Consider the following 15,367-nt stretch of genomic DNA (forward strand, 5'->3'; position numbering starts at 1 on the left):
TAAAGTGTGAAAGACTTGAAGAGTTACTTCAGTCAGTCTCTAGAAAGGGAATGAAACAGGTAAATTGATCCACCAACAGAAGTACAAACCAAAATATTGTCTCTAGATTCAGACAGTGCCATCAGTGCAATTCTTATTACATGGTTTTCCACTTCCATTTGAACAAAAAGATAGTTATTGGAAAAAAAAATAGCACCTAAAAACTATTATGAAAATACAAAATAATTTTCGGTATAATGCTTCAATCATTGTGGACCCCAGCTGTATACAGAAATCAGTGCTGCTAATGAAAACAGTCTCTTCAATATAATTATTTCAAGTTGATTTCAATTCTAAGTAATCTTCTACAGACATTATCACCAACAACTGAATTACGATCAAGCTCTTTCCCCTTTTTGTTGAAATCCTTAAACTTCCAACACTGTCACATCTTTCTCTTCTCATCTGATGAGTGTAGGTAAAAGTTTTATTAACAACTTAATTATTCTCTTTAGAAGCCAGGATAATTATTATGGGCTTGACTTGGCTTCCATTGTAAGTCTCTTAATAATTTGGCCATTGACTGTAGTCCAGTGTGAGAGAACAGTTTTTAATCAACAAAATCATATCTCAAAATTGGGCAGAGATGGAAGAAATTGAAAGAACAATGCCATTAATATTTTACAGAACATCACAGTACTTTTGTATGGGGTATTGGTCCCCTCTTGATACATATTGGCTGAATCCTGTAAAGTTGTGTTCACTTTTATAGTTGTTACCCATATTAATAGCTTGACTAAAATTTGTGCGGTAAAGGGTAGTAGTTGAAGATCTGACAAAAAGCTGAACTGACGTTTATAAGATCAAGCTTTTGCTCCTGATTTTATTGTACTCACGATCCTTCTCAAATTATTTACTTGCATGCTTACGATGCATTTGAAGTCACTGGAAGGGTTAGTATATGTCTCAGGGGTATAGATCTAGGGGAAAAGGAGATCATCATGTAGGCACTTATTAGAAAGAAATGCAAGGAGAAGGTAAAGGGGCAGAACGCTCGCAGATGACTTGGTGAGCTGGTCATATTAGAGATGCTGTGTAAAGTGAGTATGAAAAATAAGACCACTATTTAAAAGGATTTTTGTAAAAATTGCTTTGATAGCAGCAGAATAAAATAAAATTTTATAAAGAAATACATTTACAAACAGTAAAGAAAAATGTTGAAATTGACAAAATGGAGGAAAAAATAAAAGAAAACAGACTCTCAGAATTTAACTATAAGCACATGCTAAAGTACCAAGGAAGGCCAGAAATAATATAGTAATGTGATAAAAATTAGTAATCATTTTTTTTTTTCCTAAACACATCAGAAGGAGAAACTTTCTAGGAAGTCTTTAGGGGAAATGATTCATGTTTAAGGAAGGGAAGGGAAAAATCTATGAAGTATTAACTATGGAAGAGCTGTAGGAGGTTACCAGGCTCTTGCCTGTGTTGACAGGGGCATGTTCTGGAGGTGTGTAACAGTTTATACAAACCATTCTTAAAAACCAGAAGATTGTCTGTTGCATCAGGTCACCAGAAGCAAATAATATTGATCCCAAAATTTTGAAAAAATGCAGAAACAAATTTCTTGCTGTTACCCGTGATTGTACTAATTCAATTGCCAAGATGGGCTTGATAACTACAAGAAGGGACTATGGCAGATGTGCTATTTATGAAGAGCTCCAAGGATCTTTGGAGGAACTAAGGACTAGCAAGTAAATCTTCTGCAGCAAGCAAGTTGAAATGAAGACTAGAATTGGCAGATAGATGAATAAACGTGGTGAGCACGGAAGAGTGAACTTTTTGTAGAGGAAACTAATGGTGTAAAAACCTAGTAGATGATTTTTCTTTAAAGGAATCAGTAAGTAAATGGATGCAAATTTTTTTTTTTAATTGAATAAACACGGATTGAATAATAGGAAACAGGGTAAGAATACATGTCAGAGACTACTACTCAGTCCTGTAACGACTGTGTCAGGACTTAACGCATGCAGAATTGTGCGAGAAAAGTGAGTGAAAAGTAATGTATTAAGTTTGCTCATATTACAAAAATATTGTGACTGTAAAGACTTTCAGAAGAATTTCTAAGGTTCAAGAACAGTGCACTTGATACTTTGCTTTTACCATTTAGGAAAGAGACCTTAAGAGTAGTTCAGGGCATTTCATTGAAAATGTTGACTTAATGTTCTTCATTAGTCTAAAAGGCAAATAGATTCTTGAATTTTTTAGGACCGGAAAAGAAGAATGAAATGGAAAACAGCACGATGTCAGCATGTAACTTCATGATGAGCCCATCTCTTGAACACTGCATGAAGTCCTGCATATTGAAAAAGGTATATAGTACTACCAAAAAAAGGTAGAATGAAGAGTGATCATATATATAAGCAGCTCCTGTAAAAGGAGAGCTTAAACAGATTAGGCTTCTTCAGCATAACAAAGGGAAGTTAGACTGAAGGAAAACAGACATCTGTAAAATCACAAATGTTATGGAAAATGTGAAAATGATTACTCATTTATTCTTATTACCTTTTCCTCCTAAGACCTAGGGAGTACCAAGTGAAATTGTTGGCCAGCCAGTTAAAACAAAGTTATTATTATTATTATTATTATTATTATTATTATTATTATTATTATTATTATTATTATTATTATTATTATTATTATTATTATTATTTGCATAATAGTGAACTTGTGCCCAGCCTGTCTGGATAACAAAATAATAAATCTCTCAAGAAGTGATTAGGCACTTAGTGAATGAAAGGCTCATGGAGACCAAATAAATATAAAGATATTGATGAACCCTTTGACTAAAAAAAAAATCCATAAGCTGTAGCCTCCTGGAGTTTGGATGCCTGTGCTGAATGAAATAGCATTCAAGCCCAGTACTGTCAAACAGGGGACACTGGAGTAAATTGATCCCTGGTCTAACTCAGTACAGGCTTCCTAATTTTCTGCTGTTTATTAGCATGCAAGTGGGAAGATAACACATGACTCACAGGAGTGAAAAGTTTTGAAGACCAGCTCTAAAATGGGCTAGGTAAGGTGGCTGGAAAACAATAGAGTGAAGTAGGAATCATGAAATGTAAATGCCACTTCTATTAAGTGTTTTAATTAACAGCTCAGGTCTTGAAAGGTCTTTATTTTTTTCAGAAATTCATTGCTGAAGTACTCAAGCTATTGATAATAAATAATAGCTCCTTTATTTCAACTAAATTTATTTAAAATCTTCATGATGAGATTTTTTCTTTTTCACCTCTATAGATTACTCATAACAAGTAGTGTAAATTAGTTAAGACGTAAAATCTTTTGGAAAGTACTTGTAATAGTAGTAGTATGTAATTAAAAAGCCTTGAGTTTGTTAGCTGTTAGATACTACAATACTCAGCTCTTCAGAAATACAAACCTGAAGTTAGAAATATTGATTACTTTAGGATTATGTCTGTTCAGCTTGTTTAAATTCAGGGCGGAAACACATCAGGTGTGCCCCTGTACTTAAAATATCTCAGAAATCCATTCAAGGTGGAAGCTAGTCTTTTAAAACTTAAATTTATAGGTAGGCTGAATCTTGGTATACCTACTTCCATGGCATCCATTTATTAGCACATTACATTAAAAGGCATTTTTAATAATACTTTCAGTAACACTGAGGTGGGGGGCTTACCTTCTGTGAGGGGAGGCAGTCAGCACCTTGCAAGTTCAACCTACCAGTTCCTTCTAAACTAAATTTTGGTTTTCATATTGCCATCATTTTAAACAGGAGGACCTCTTGGGAAAGATGCATTTGCACTTGTGTAAATGAAGCTAAAACAATAACTGAAGTCTTAGTGAGTATGTGCTGGTGTCAGCAATGCCATCAGTTGCATTGATGTCAGGATAGGAAGTGTTAACTGTCTTTAATTGTCTCAGGTCAGTAGTTTTTATCTGCAGTTAAGTAGGATAGAGGTTATTTCACTTACTCCTAAATGATCCTTGTGAGTTGCCTCCATAAAAATGTTTCTGGGTGTGTCTGTGCTGCTATTACATCTTTATTTCTGTCCTCATAAAAAGGCAGCGAGCAGGCAAATTACATAGAAGTTATGGCCACTGAGCAGGCTTAAAAGGAAAACATGACAGATTTTTTCTGAGGAAAAGCAGTCCTGCTCATCACTGTTCAAACAAACATTTAAAAATTCATAACAACTAACTGAGTTATAAGTTTCCCCTTCAGTGTTTCCAAATGTGAACAGATTAAATGGTAATTGCTATCAAGCTTTATGTTCTATTTCATGTACCTAATAAAAGTTTATCTAGTGGAGCTTACTTTGTATCTTTTTGATCTATTCCTAACTGACTGCAATATACTATATTAAAATATTTATCATTGTGCTATCAAATATTAACCATTTTAAAGTCATCTGATGAAAGCAAACAAATAATGCTACTTGTTTAACTTTTCATGAATTCCTAATATTTAGTTGTTCAGAACTCTCCCATGATACAGCACAAAAAATACTGAAGACCCTAGAAATCATATTCACTCTTTTTAAGCCGAGATGTTTGGAAGTGCACTCTGCTCACGTCCATCACCGCTGTTCGTTTTGACTCTGCATGCTGAATCCTAGTTTTCCCTTCTGTAAAAATTTATGATTCTGCTTCAGTACAAGAGAATTTTAGACTTTTTTTTTTTTTTGAATTATTATTATTAACTTTGGGAGAGTATACAATTAAAAAAAAAAAAAAGAAAAAGAAAAGGTTTTTAGGAAGTTTCCTTAATTATCCACCTGCTCATCCATCTGAAATTGTGTCTTTGTGTGGTAAAAATGCCAGTGACTTGCTAGACCAGAACATGAATGATCAAATGATGGGAAGAGGGGAATACCGATCCCACAGATATGCTCCACTTGCCTGGCAGCCTGGTCCTGCCCAACTGCTGGCTGCCAGGGGCACATCACCCCCTTCTGAGTGTGCTGTGCTCTCCCAGGCTGCTCCTGCTTGCTCAACCCATTGATGATTCATATCACAGAAATAACACAGCAGAAAACTATGATTTGTTTGGTTAGTGTCCTGCTGAGTTAGATCTGAAATGGTTCAATGAAAGGTCAAACAAATGCCTGAGAGATTGCTAGGGGCGTGGGACTAAATAGCTGGGAACTGGGAGAAGAGGGATTGCAGCACTTGCAATTAGAGCAGTTTAGACAGCCATGGAATAGCAGCTTTGAAGCTGACACCAGGGCAGGATCAAGAGAACAACCTCTTTGCACCAATCCAATCCTTCACCTCATTGGGGAAAAATTGTTCTATTAAAGGTCAGCTGTGTAAATGTTGCTACTGAAACATTTCTTTTAACTTTGGAGAAAGCAAGTGTGATCACCAGGTTATCAGAGTAAATCTCCTGAAGTGAAGAACTGCAGTCTCTTCAGAGCCTGGTGCTTCTTAATAAGATGTTAACTGTGCTAACGAACCCCCTTTTCTATGCCTCATTCTCCACCTGATTTACGACCTGTTATTTTCTTTGGCTTCCCCACACACAGGTGTTACCTAGTTCACAATCCCCATCCTGTTCATAGCAGCCTGTCTTCCAGCACAGAGCCACTGAGATCATGTCCTGGAGCTCTCACCAATGCCCCTCAAGTCTATTCCCTCTGCAGGTTCCTCCAGTTCCACAATATTTCACAGGCTGTAGGCAGCAGTACTAAAAGCAGCTTTAGACTTAATCCCCAAGCTAAGCATGCTTCACTAACTATGTAGATCTGTATAATAACTATATAGAGAAAAAGTTCTATATTTTCATCTTCTCTATGCTCTTCATAGAGGAAAGATGCTTCACTTAATATTTTTTTGTTAAATACAGTGTTTGTATTCTGATATGTTTATTCTAACTAAAATGTCCCCCATCCAGAGAGATATCAACCTTCTTTTTCTCCTTCAAATCCAAAATTTCATGAAAAAATATTACCATTCAATGAAATTCATACTTTGGTAAACAATTTTCTACGTATCCCCATTTATGGTTATTTTGTAGGTCATGCATTTTGGAATGAGTGTGTTACTATGCATATTCACGTTGTCTTTTCTCAGGTTTAAAAGACCCAGGCTATCACTATGGCATTACATGTGTAAGTCATCAGCATGCTTCCCCTGAGGTGAGTGGCATCAGTGTTCTACATCATCTGAGAATCAGGCCCAATAACACTGTGATTTTGTTTGCCATCTTGCCTTGCTTCCCTTATGTCTGTAAGCCACACTTGCCTTGAGTTGCAGCAGTGGGATTCTGGATTGATTTAAGGAGAACTATTCTGTATTTAAATTTGGAGCCATTTGAAGCAGAGTCTGCTCCTTTTACATCCAAACTCCTATATGCACACAATTTCTTTAGTCTGCATAACAATCATGTAAGACAGCTATTGTGAAATTGGTATTTCATTTATCAGGACCAGGGGAAGATCATTCCCTGGGGACAGCAATGTTCAGCCCCATCAGAACTTTATCATTTTCAGTAAATTATTTCTACATTTTACTTCCCTGCAGCTCCAAGAGTGGCAGTGCACTCTTGCTGCAGGTGCACCAGTCCTGGCACCAAAACACCCTGGAACTGAAAGTACATACAGCACCTGTGCAGAGGGGAAACCCCCGTATCCCCACCAGCTAAAAGCACTAAAACTGCTACTGGCAAAAAGATGTAAAAGATAGAGATGGATTGTCTATGGCCCCCCACGCAGGCAGTTGCAAAGGTGAACTGGAAGCCAGGGCATCCTGGTTCTGAATTTTTTTTCTTTTTTTACAGAGTATAGTTCCCCAGGCACAAGTTCGATGTGTAGCTATTGAAGAACTCACAGGATATGTCTGTGCACAAACATATAAAAGATCAATAACTTTCAAGGGGGGAGACAATTACATTTATGTATTTAATCTATCTAGAAAGAAGTGCAAGATGTATTTTTCTTTTTTTTTTTTTTTTTTTTTTTAAGAAATGGAAGGTAACATATCTTGCTGAATTGTAAACACAAACTTCCAAAAGCAAATGTTAATATAAGTTCCAGGGTTACAATTTCAGGCTTCATTTTCTCAGAAATTCAATCTGCATGATGATTTTGATCAAACGCCTTGGCTTCTAACATCTGTAACACATTATAAAATGCAAACAAAAAAAGCTTCTATTTAAATAATCATATAATAAGTTGAATGTACACTGTGACAGAATATGAATTATCTAACAGGATGGAGAGTAATACAAGTTCAGTCTGGAAGACAGATACAAGCCCTGAGTGCAGTTTGAGCACTGAAGATAAGAGTGTAATCCTTTGCTGGCTTTAATAAAAACTATTTTAAATGAATTAAAAATGGTAAAATAAAATAAACTATTGAGAGTTTTGATGCAAGGCATTTGGGTGAAAACTCATTTGCTAATTGTTTAAGTTTTACACCATTAAACCAAGATGATTTACAACAGTGATTCACAATAAATGATGCACTGAATTTAACTTGGGTACAGCTACCATTGGTAACTTTTGTACTCAGTCTAGGACTTTGGGGGGGTGCATGTTCAATGGCTGTATTTGCTCATTGACTATAAGGGAGACAGTGAATAATATTAATCATTGGACCTTTTCTCACCTTTTTCCCTGTGGGATGATCACACCTAATGAAAATTTGAGCTGTGTTGGTTAACTGAGATAGCAAAAGAGTCACTTTTCTTTGGTGAATTGGATAAATATGCAACTGGTTTGGGAACCAATTCTTGTGTGTGTGAAATTAAAAGGTGTTATTTTTAAATGTTCCTGTTTGTATGCAACAGGATTTAGTCACCTGAAATGTCACGGCCAAGAAATAAAAAAGATGCAACACTATGAGCAATACACTCAGGAAAGCAAACAAATGTTTCTGCTTAATATTTTGCTATCATACATTTCTTTAAACTCAGGCAGTTCGTTGTGTAAATATTTCTACCTTTATTTACAGGTTCATCGTATCACAAAGCACTATGTTCAATTTAAGACTGGCCCAAAACAATTGTATTTGCTGGTTAAATTTCTTGCCAAGCACAGAGTTTTGCCTTCTGTTTTCATGTTCATTTTTAAAGGAAATTTGTTTAACTTCTATGAAATAGAAAAGTGAAAAAGAGCTATGTATTTTCTCATGCTTCTGGAACTCTAAAAGGGATCCAGGTCCAGCCTCTCTGTTCTGGATTAATTCCTTGTGCTTTGATCTGTGTATGCGGGCTGGTGAGAAAACCATTGTCAGTGCCTGGGAGGGAGGCAGAGAGCTGAGCCCCAGCAGCTCCCCTGCACGCACAGCGCCTGTGGCATCAATGGTACTGGGGAGGGCTTAGTCACATCTACTGTGCCTCTTTTTCCGAGGGCAGCAAACCTTCCTGTACCAACCAGCCCTGACGATTGCTGTGTCTATGCAGCATAAACCCTGAATTCAGTAAGATAAGAGCTGTTATCACAGTGCTTTTTATCTGTGAGGCAAATCCTAAAATTGCATCTGACCTGTGTATGCACAGAGACACAAGATCCTCAGAGGTGTTAGATGAAATCAGCAAGAGTGAGGTACCTAAATAATACTTCTGAATATAATAGCTTGTGTCTTTTGCTCATGTGTGGTATAAGATAGACTACGAACAGTAATTTATCAAATGATAAATTGTGAATCATAGAAAACACCACAAAACTTTAGCTTTTTTTCCCAAATAGGATCACTAATATATAAAACTAAACCACGCCATTTACCAATACAATCATACGAGGAATTCAACGAGCCATGGTATAGATCGAACTTAGTTATAGCTCAAGCTTTTTGTTGCCCTAGGTCAATGATTTTTTGCATCAAAGCTCCATAAGAATAGATTTTCTTAACAACGCTGATAGGCTATGTATAACAAAAAGTAAACAAACACATATTGGTCTGTTGAGTGTGTGTATCCATCTTTGCATATATACATTTCTGTATAGCATAAGCTTAGGGAAATAGATCAAAACCACATGCTACATGTCCAGACAAATAATCTTTTTGAGCTTTGCTTGAATTGCCACACTACAAAATTAAATGAATGAAAGGACTTGAAATGAGATTTAAATCAGTGTGTGCTTGGTAAAACACGACAATTTGATGTCTGTTTCATAAAACTGACACCTGTATCTCGTTGTTTTTCTTCTGAACTTGATTAGATAATTTGGTCAAACTTGGAGAATATCTAACAGTTGCACAATCAGACTGAGATTTGTTCAGAAAATTACGACACAGTGAGAGAAACTTAATTAGTTTTGTCAGCAAATATAAAGGCCGTAGCTTGCATTTCCAGAAACTGTCTAATGCTTTTACAAATATTCTGATTCAGCTAAAATCAGGTTAATTGTATGCTCGGCTCAAAAAATCCTCATTAAAGGAACATTATTTGGGTTATAATGTCCAAACCTGAAAAAATAAGAAATACTGCAATTAATAAGAGATTGATTTGACAAGCTGGTATGTATATGTTATTATATTAATTGTATGACTGTAAAATTTGCTCCACAGACCTTCAGACCTGTTCAATATCTCAGCTACTTAATATCTTTTTTTAGACCTGCTGTGTGGACATGCTCTTCACTGTACTGCATTCAAATTTTACTGCAGAGAATCATATTGATTTGCCTTTCTTTTTCTTTTCTTCCCCCCTGTGGTTCATGTTACTACAATATCTCAATGCTTCACAAATTCTACTGCTTATTTTGCTGGTATCTAGGGTAAGGTATGGGGGGTGATAATCTCCTTCTCCATAAGGGGTACAAGGCAGAAGGATGTCTTGTGATTTCTGAGTGCTTTTTTTGAGATATCTAAGATCTGATTTTTCAAAATATTACTAAAAGAGAACTATGAGATTCAAAACACTACCACTCCTGCTTTTTTCTGCAAGTGCTCTATAATCTTGTGACTCAAAACTCAAGTGCAAGTATCCAGAAAATGAGAATACAATTAACAACCCCATGGGAAAAGTATGGTTTAAATAACCTGACAAATATAAATGGGAGTTTTCTGGCAGAAGCTGAGAAAGTCCAATTTTCTCGGGTAATATTTAATTCTGTTGCCCACACAAACTTCCTTTCTCTTCATGTACTAGCTTTAATGTTAATTGGGTAAACACCACAGTCTGAAATTCCTTATTTATTGGTTTTCTTTCCAGATATATTTACTGAACTGTCACAAACCCAGATTTTCTACTTCAGAGGTACTTATCACTTGGAGAGGCAGCAGTAATCACTAGTTTAGTTTGTTTTGTTTTGTTTTCCCTGCCCCTCCTTTTCGCCTCTTGTTGTTGTTGTTTTTGTTTGTTTGTGTGTTTTTTGTTTAAATTTCTAATATTTGCATTTGTTTTAGAGCATTTAGGCCATTTGTGTGGATGTAAAGCCAATTTTATAATAGTTGGCTAATCGGTGTCTAATTACATTCCGTTTTGTGTTTCTCAGTTAAGAATCAAAAGCAAGCTCTTGTAAAAAAATCTCTTTTTTATAACGTGTGTGTAAGAATGCAGAGAGGTGGGGAGAAAAGGTGAAAAACAAACATGAGGGGACTCTCCAGATTTTCTGGAAGTAGATACTTAAAATGGTTATAAAGAATTAATCTTAAGAATTTACTACAAAATGCATTTGCAATAAAAGTCCAATCCTGTACATACCAATGTGATATTTCCACTCACTTATTTACAAGACCTGTTAACCAGAAGAGAGCCTTAATATGCAACTAGGCATTGAGACTACATGTGCTCTAGCAATATTTCTGCAAATTTTCAGCTCTTATTTTTAAGGATATTAAGCATACCTTCAATTTTTTTTTAACTTTTAGCTTTTGTCTGGTTTCATTATTTATAACAGGTAATGAGCCAGTGTTTTGCAGTTTTATTGTCCAAGGACATAGTTTTAAGTTATAAAAGCATAGTTAAGTCACCCAAGTAATTGAAGTTTAGTACAGAAGAAAGTGAACATGCAGAGAAGTCACCTTTTGTATTTTAGTAAGAATTTTAAATTTGGAGTTAATATCCTGATGGTTTAGTATACAAAACTTATTTCATAGATGGCAAGATACACATACTGACATATTACAGTGGGAGCTCCTCCAGGCATTAGCAAGAGAAAGAGAGAGGACAACGAATCCCTATTGAAATAAATGGATGGCACAGTCAACTTACTGTCCTCATCTGGAAGCCTCCAAAGAGGCTGAGGCATGATGTCATCCTTACAGCTCACAGAGCATTTTGCTCATTTTCTGCCCTTAAGTAGCTGCACGTGACAACATACAGACGCAGAGGCAGCAAAGTTGCAGGAGAGGGGCGACTCTGAGTTACTTACGTTGACAGCCCAAGCTGTGCCAGATATATCCCGGCAGACATTTATCACATTTAGGCCCTGATGTTCCCTCCTTACACTCACAAAATCCTCTGTCATTACAGCGATCATGGACTGAACCAAAAGGGTTACAATAACAGTCTGCAGAAACAAGACAACACATACACACTGGATTCAGGTCCACATATGGTGGTAATTCATTCAATACCAATAAAAGGTGCACTTCCAGCACTAGAGGTAAAGGAAGACTGTCTATTAAGGATATCTAGAGTAGTGAATATAACTAATATAGGTCCATTTATTTGTTTGCATATGTCATTTCAGGAAGAGACATTTTACGACGTGAAGAGAAAAAGTAAACAGAAGAGGTGTAAAGGCAGAAGATACCATGGCCTTTGGGGATAACTGATTGTAATAGATTCTCTTTTGGTAAGAAATTTTTGACAATTTAATGAATATTAGAAAAGCTTTGTATAGTATGGATATATCAAAGTGTCATCATGGTAAAATGTTTTGCATTATTAAAATAAGCTTGTTTATATTACTCAATATTTTCAGAAGTGCTGAATGTCTTTACAGGGCTATAGAAATGCACTTTACTTATTTCCAAGATAGTCTTCCTTTATAGTTTTGAGCAGTATAATAATTTCTGTGGATAGTTGCCATTAAATTGATGAGATTGTATTTATCAGTGATGTTAATAAACCTTTTACGTATTCCACAATGAAAAGCTTGAGGTGAGAAGTAACGTAATGCAAAACTTATCAGAACTGGCTTTATGCTGCCATTTTCATTTCTCTCACCTCCCAGTGTGCAGATGGAAAATGCAGTGAGGCTCATTTCCTACCGCATATTTTCCATGTGTATTCACCTAATAAAGAATGGCTAGGGTAACCCATTTCCTCCCACAACACTTACTGTGTTGTTCATTCACAGCCCTTCAATGCAATTACAATATCTGTGTTCAGCTTCCAGCTAGCTGAACAAAGAAGACAAGACAGCAGGTAGCAGGGCTCATTTTTGGCACTCCTTTGGTTTATTTATTACTTTTTTTTTTTTTTTTTTTTAAATGAAGGGCTGATTCTTATCTGTATGTAGACCCATGTAGACCCAGAGTAACGCTACTGCCAGTTGAGATCACAGGCACATTTTGGCAGCATCTGATCTCTGCTGCTGTTGAAGGCAAAAGATACACAAATCGATTCCTGAATCTGGGCAACCTGCTGAGAGTCTGGCTTTATGTCTGTGAATCAGTGGTATTTTGATGACTACCTTTGGCAATTGTTCCCTAGCATTAGGTTAAACCTCAGCAATACTGTAAATAAAAAAAAAAAAATGAGTTGAACTTGGAAGGAAAATATTTAAAAAAATCCAATGGAAAAACTGTAACAGGAAAAAAAATACCAGGAAGATATTTGTCATCTGTTGTCTCAGTGTTTATTAGTTATAAATTACAGATGGCACTTCGAACATTTGGCATGCTGAAGAAGAATAGTTACCTTTGGCAAACAGAGTTCCACGATAATAATCAATTAGCTAGGAACATTCATTAATGAAGTTGAAAACTGACATGCCAAAAATACTGTGCAAGGCTGAGGAGAATTATAGCACAGTGAGTGCCATTTGAGAAGCTGGCAATTCTGGTGTTAATCAAATGCATGAAATGTTGATGTAAACAGGCATAGAACTGAGATACATGTTGAATGCAGGAAGTAAAATTTGCTTGAAGAGTGTTTATAGAAAACCTCGAAAGACAAAAACTTTGGAATTATATTAGAAAATAGAGGGCCCGATTCTTATACATTAAAAATAGCTTAGTTGGACATAATGGAGTTACAGTGATTTAAACAAGTGTTTGTGAAAGAAATCTCTGGCCTGTGATGTTGAATGTGATAGATATATAATATTTTCAAGAGAACAAGAACCTGATGCTGAACCAGTGAAAGCTTTCCTACTGAACTCTATCATATAAACATGTAAGAAGTACCAGGCCCATCTTGTGCTGTTTAAGGGAAAGTAGATATTGGAAACAAAACTTAAGCCAGGCTCTTTTACAAAAGTAGTGTCGAATCAGAACACAGACTCAGTAACCTTTAGTAACTGAATCTAGCCTTCATCTTTTCCAATACACATTTGATACAAGAAATATATAACCTACAGAGGTGCACTGAACACCCGAGCCTGTTGTCCAACACAATATTGCAGGCTGTGGAACACTTGCTAAGAACTGTCAAATACCCAAGACCTTGAACAGCTCAAAAGCCACAATGCCAGTGTGCCACATGGAGGCAGTATCTCCAATGCCCTTAAACAACAGGGTATTAAATAACATTAAATGAACATTCCCAGATCATCATAGTAAGCAGACCACACACCAGGTTCCAGGGTGGGGAAAAAACCTGTAGATCTGAACTGGGAGGGAATTTTCCTCCTAACCTACATCTGGTGACTGTTTGAAGGATGTGAAGATGACAGTAGCAGTCATCTGTTGACTGAGATTCACTATATCAACATGATGTTTCCAACAAAACACAATGAAAATAAGTAAAAAAACATGTGAAAATGGGCTGAAGCTTGCAGGCTGGCTGCTTATCAGTCTGAGCTGACAGTGGCTACAGGACAACCCTCAGGGTTCACTTAACCATATATGTCATTAGGGTATCTGAAGGTCTCACAGGTGTTAATTGAAGCTTAAGCCTAAGTGACCGCAAGGTTGGCTTTCTTATAAGTGTGCCACTGATTACCATTTCAGGATTTATGTTGTAAAACAAAGGAAATGTTTTATTACTCTGGGTCTACTTGGTGGTTTCCATGCTATCCACGCTTGCCAGTGTGTATATTCACTGAAATGAAGAATTATTAGAATTTTATCAAGACCTTGTAAAAAGGAAAAGCTCTTGAAGTTGTTAAATTATTTTTCACTGTAAGCATGTCAAGTGAATTATTTTTAATTTTAAAATACTTTATTTAGAAACTGCAGTTGCCCATATAAGGTAATTTTGCAGTTAACTGACAAATCCACAAATTTTTGATGTTTCATTTTAGGAAATAAAATTTATTTTGCTTCTAAAGAAATTAAGGGCATCATGAAATTAGATTTAAGCCCACTGTATAAAGAGTTGCATTTGGTTCACTGGTAAAAACCTTCTCAGTATTTCAATTCTTTGTAACTTGCTGGTTTTAAAAATGAAACATTTTACATTTTCTCCATTTAGTTAGTATCAGCTAAGATTCAAAGATGTGTTATCCATGTACTTACCACAAATATTTATGAAAACTATATAAGCAGGTTTGATAAATCAGAGCCAAAGCCCTGTTAGCTGCCATTAAACTAGCTTATCCAAACATTACTCACTTTTCTACATATATGGCTAAAGAAAAAAAAATTAACCTGACAAAATGACTTTAATACAGGAATAAGACTTGCACACGTCACTAGAAATCGGCTCATTAAAATGTTCATGCCAATGTTCCACTTGTACTTAAAACCCAAAACACCGCTTTAAAACTTAGAGGAAAAAGAAATGAGCATTTCCAATAGAGCAAGACCCTTTGTGCTTGACATAGAAGGATGGTGAATCCATCAACTCTCTCCGAGGTGAAAACACTCTACATTTTCCCTGATTAAATCTTAGGAGCCCCAGTCCAGGAAAGCACTTTAAGCACAAACTCCTCTGTTTTCTGAAACTTAGGTATCTGCTTCCCTTCGCAGACTTTAAAAAAGAAGTATAAGAAAGTCTTCTTAAGTTGGCAAATTGGCTAGGGTACGTATATTTTGTATGCAGTATGATCACTATGTTCCTGAAAACTGTTTTAGTCCAACAAGAATATGATTTATTTACCTAATCTGTAGCAAAACTGGGTTTGATTTTATAGTCACCTTGCATGGTATGATTCTTATGGCAGCCCAAGCGAATTCTGCTTGCATTAAAGTGGGAAAGTCAGCAAATGCATCACATTGCCTTTTTTTTTTTTTTTCCCCCCTTATTTTAAGATTCTTGTTAAATGAAAGGTTTTTAAATTTTATTTCTGCAGAGTCTGGGCAA

General features: G+C 36.0%; 1 protein-coding gene across 6 annotated transcripts in view; it reads right to left on the bottom strand.

Moving 5' to 3' along the window:
- The window catches only part of NTNG1 (netrin G1), a gene marked incomplete at its 5' end in the record, with an annotated part of 155,018 nt that overhangs the window by 15,693 nt on the left and 123,958 nt on the right, over window positions 1-15,367 (bottom strand). For 3 of the 6 annotated variants that reach the window (XM_082053811.1, XM_082053809.1, XM_082053810.1), the window contains one exon: window positions 11,325-11,462. The exons of the other annotated variants lie outside the window; for them this stretch is intronic. In XM_082053811.1, coding sequence (XP_081909937.1) covers window positions 11,325-11,462 — 138 coding nt within the window. The remainder of the gene's footprint in view (window positions 1-11,324; window positions 11,463-15,367) is intronic. 6 annotated transcript variants of the gene reach the window in all.

This window comes from Streptopelia decaocto (genome assembly GCF_964273445.1).
Source record: "Streptopelia decaocto genome assembly, chromosome: 5".
Classification (NCBI taxonomy): domain Eukaryota; kingdom Metazoa; phylum Chordata; class Aves; order Columbiformes; family Columbidae; genus Streptopelia; species Streptopelia decaocto.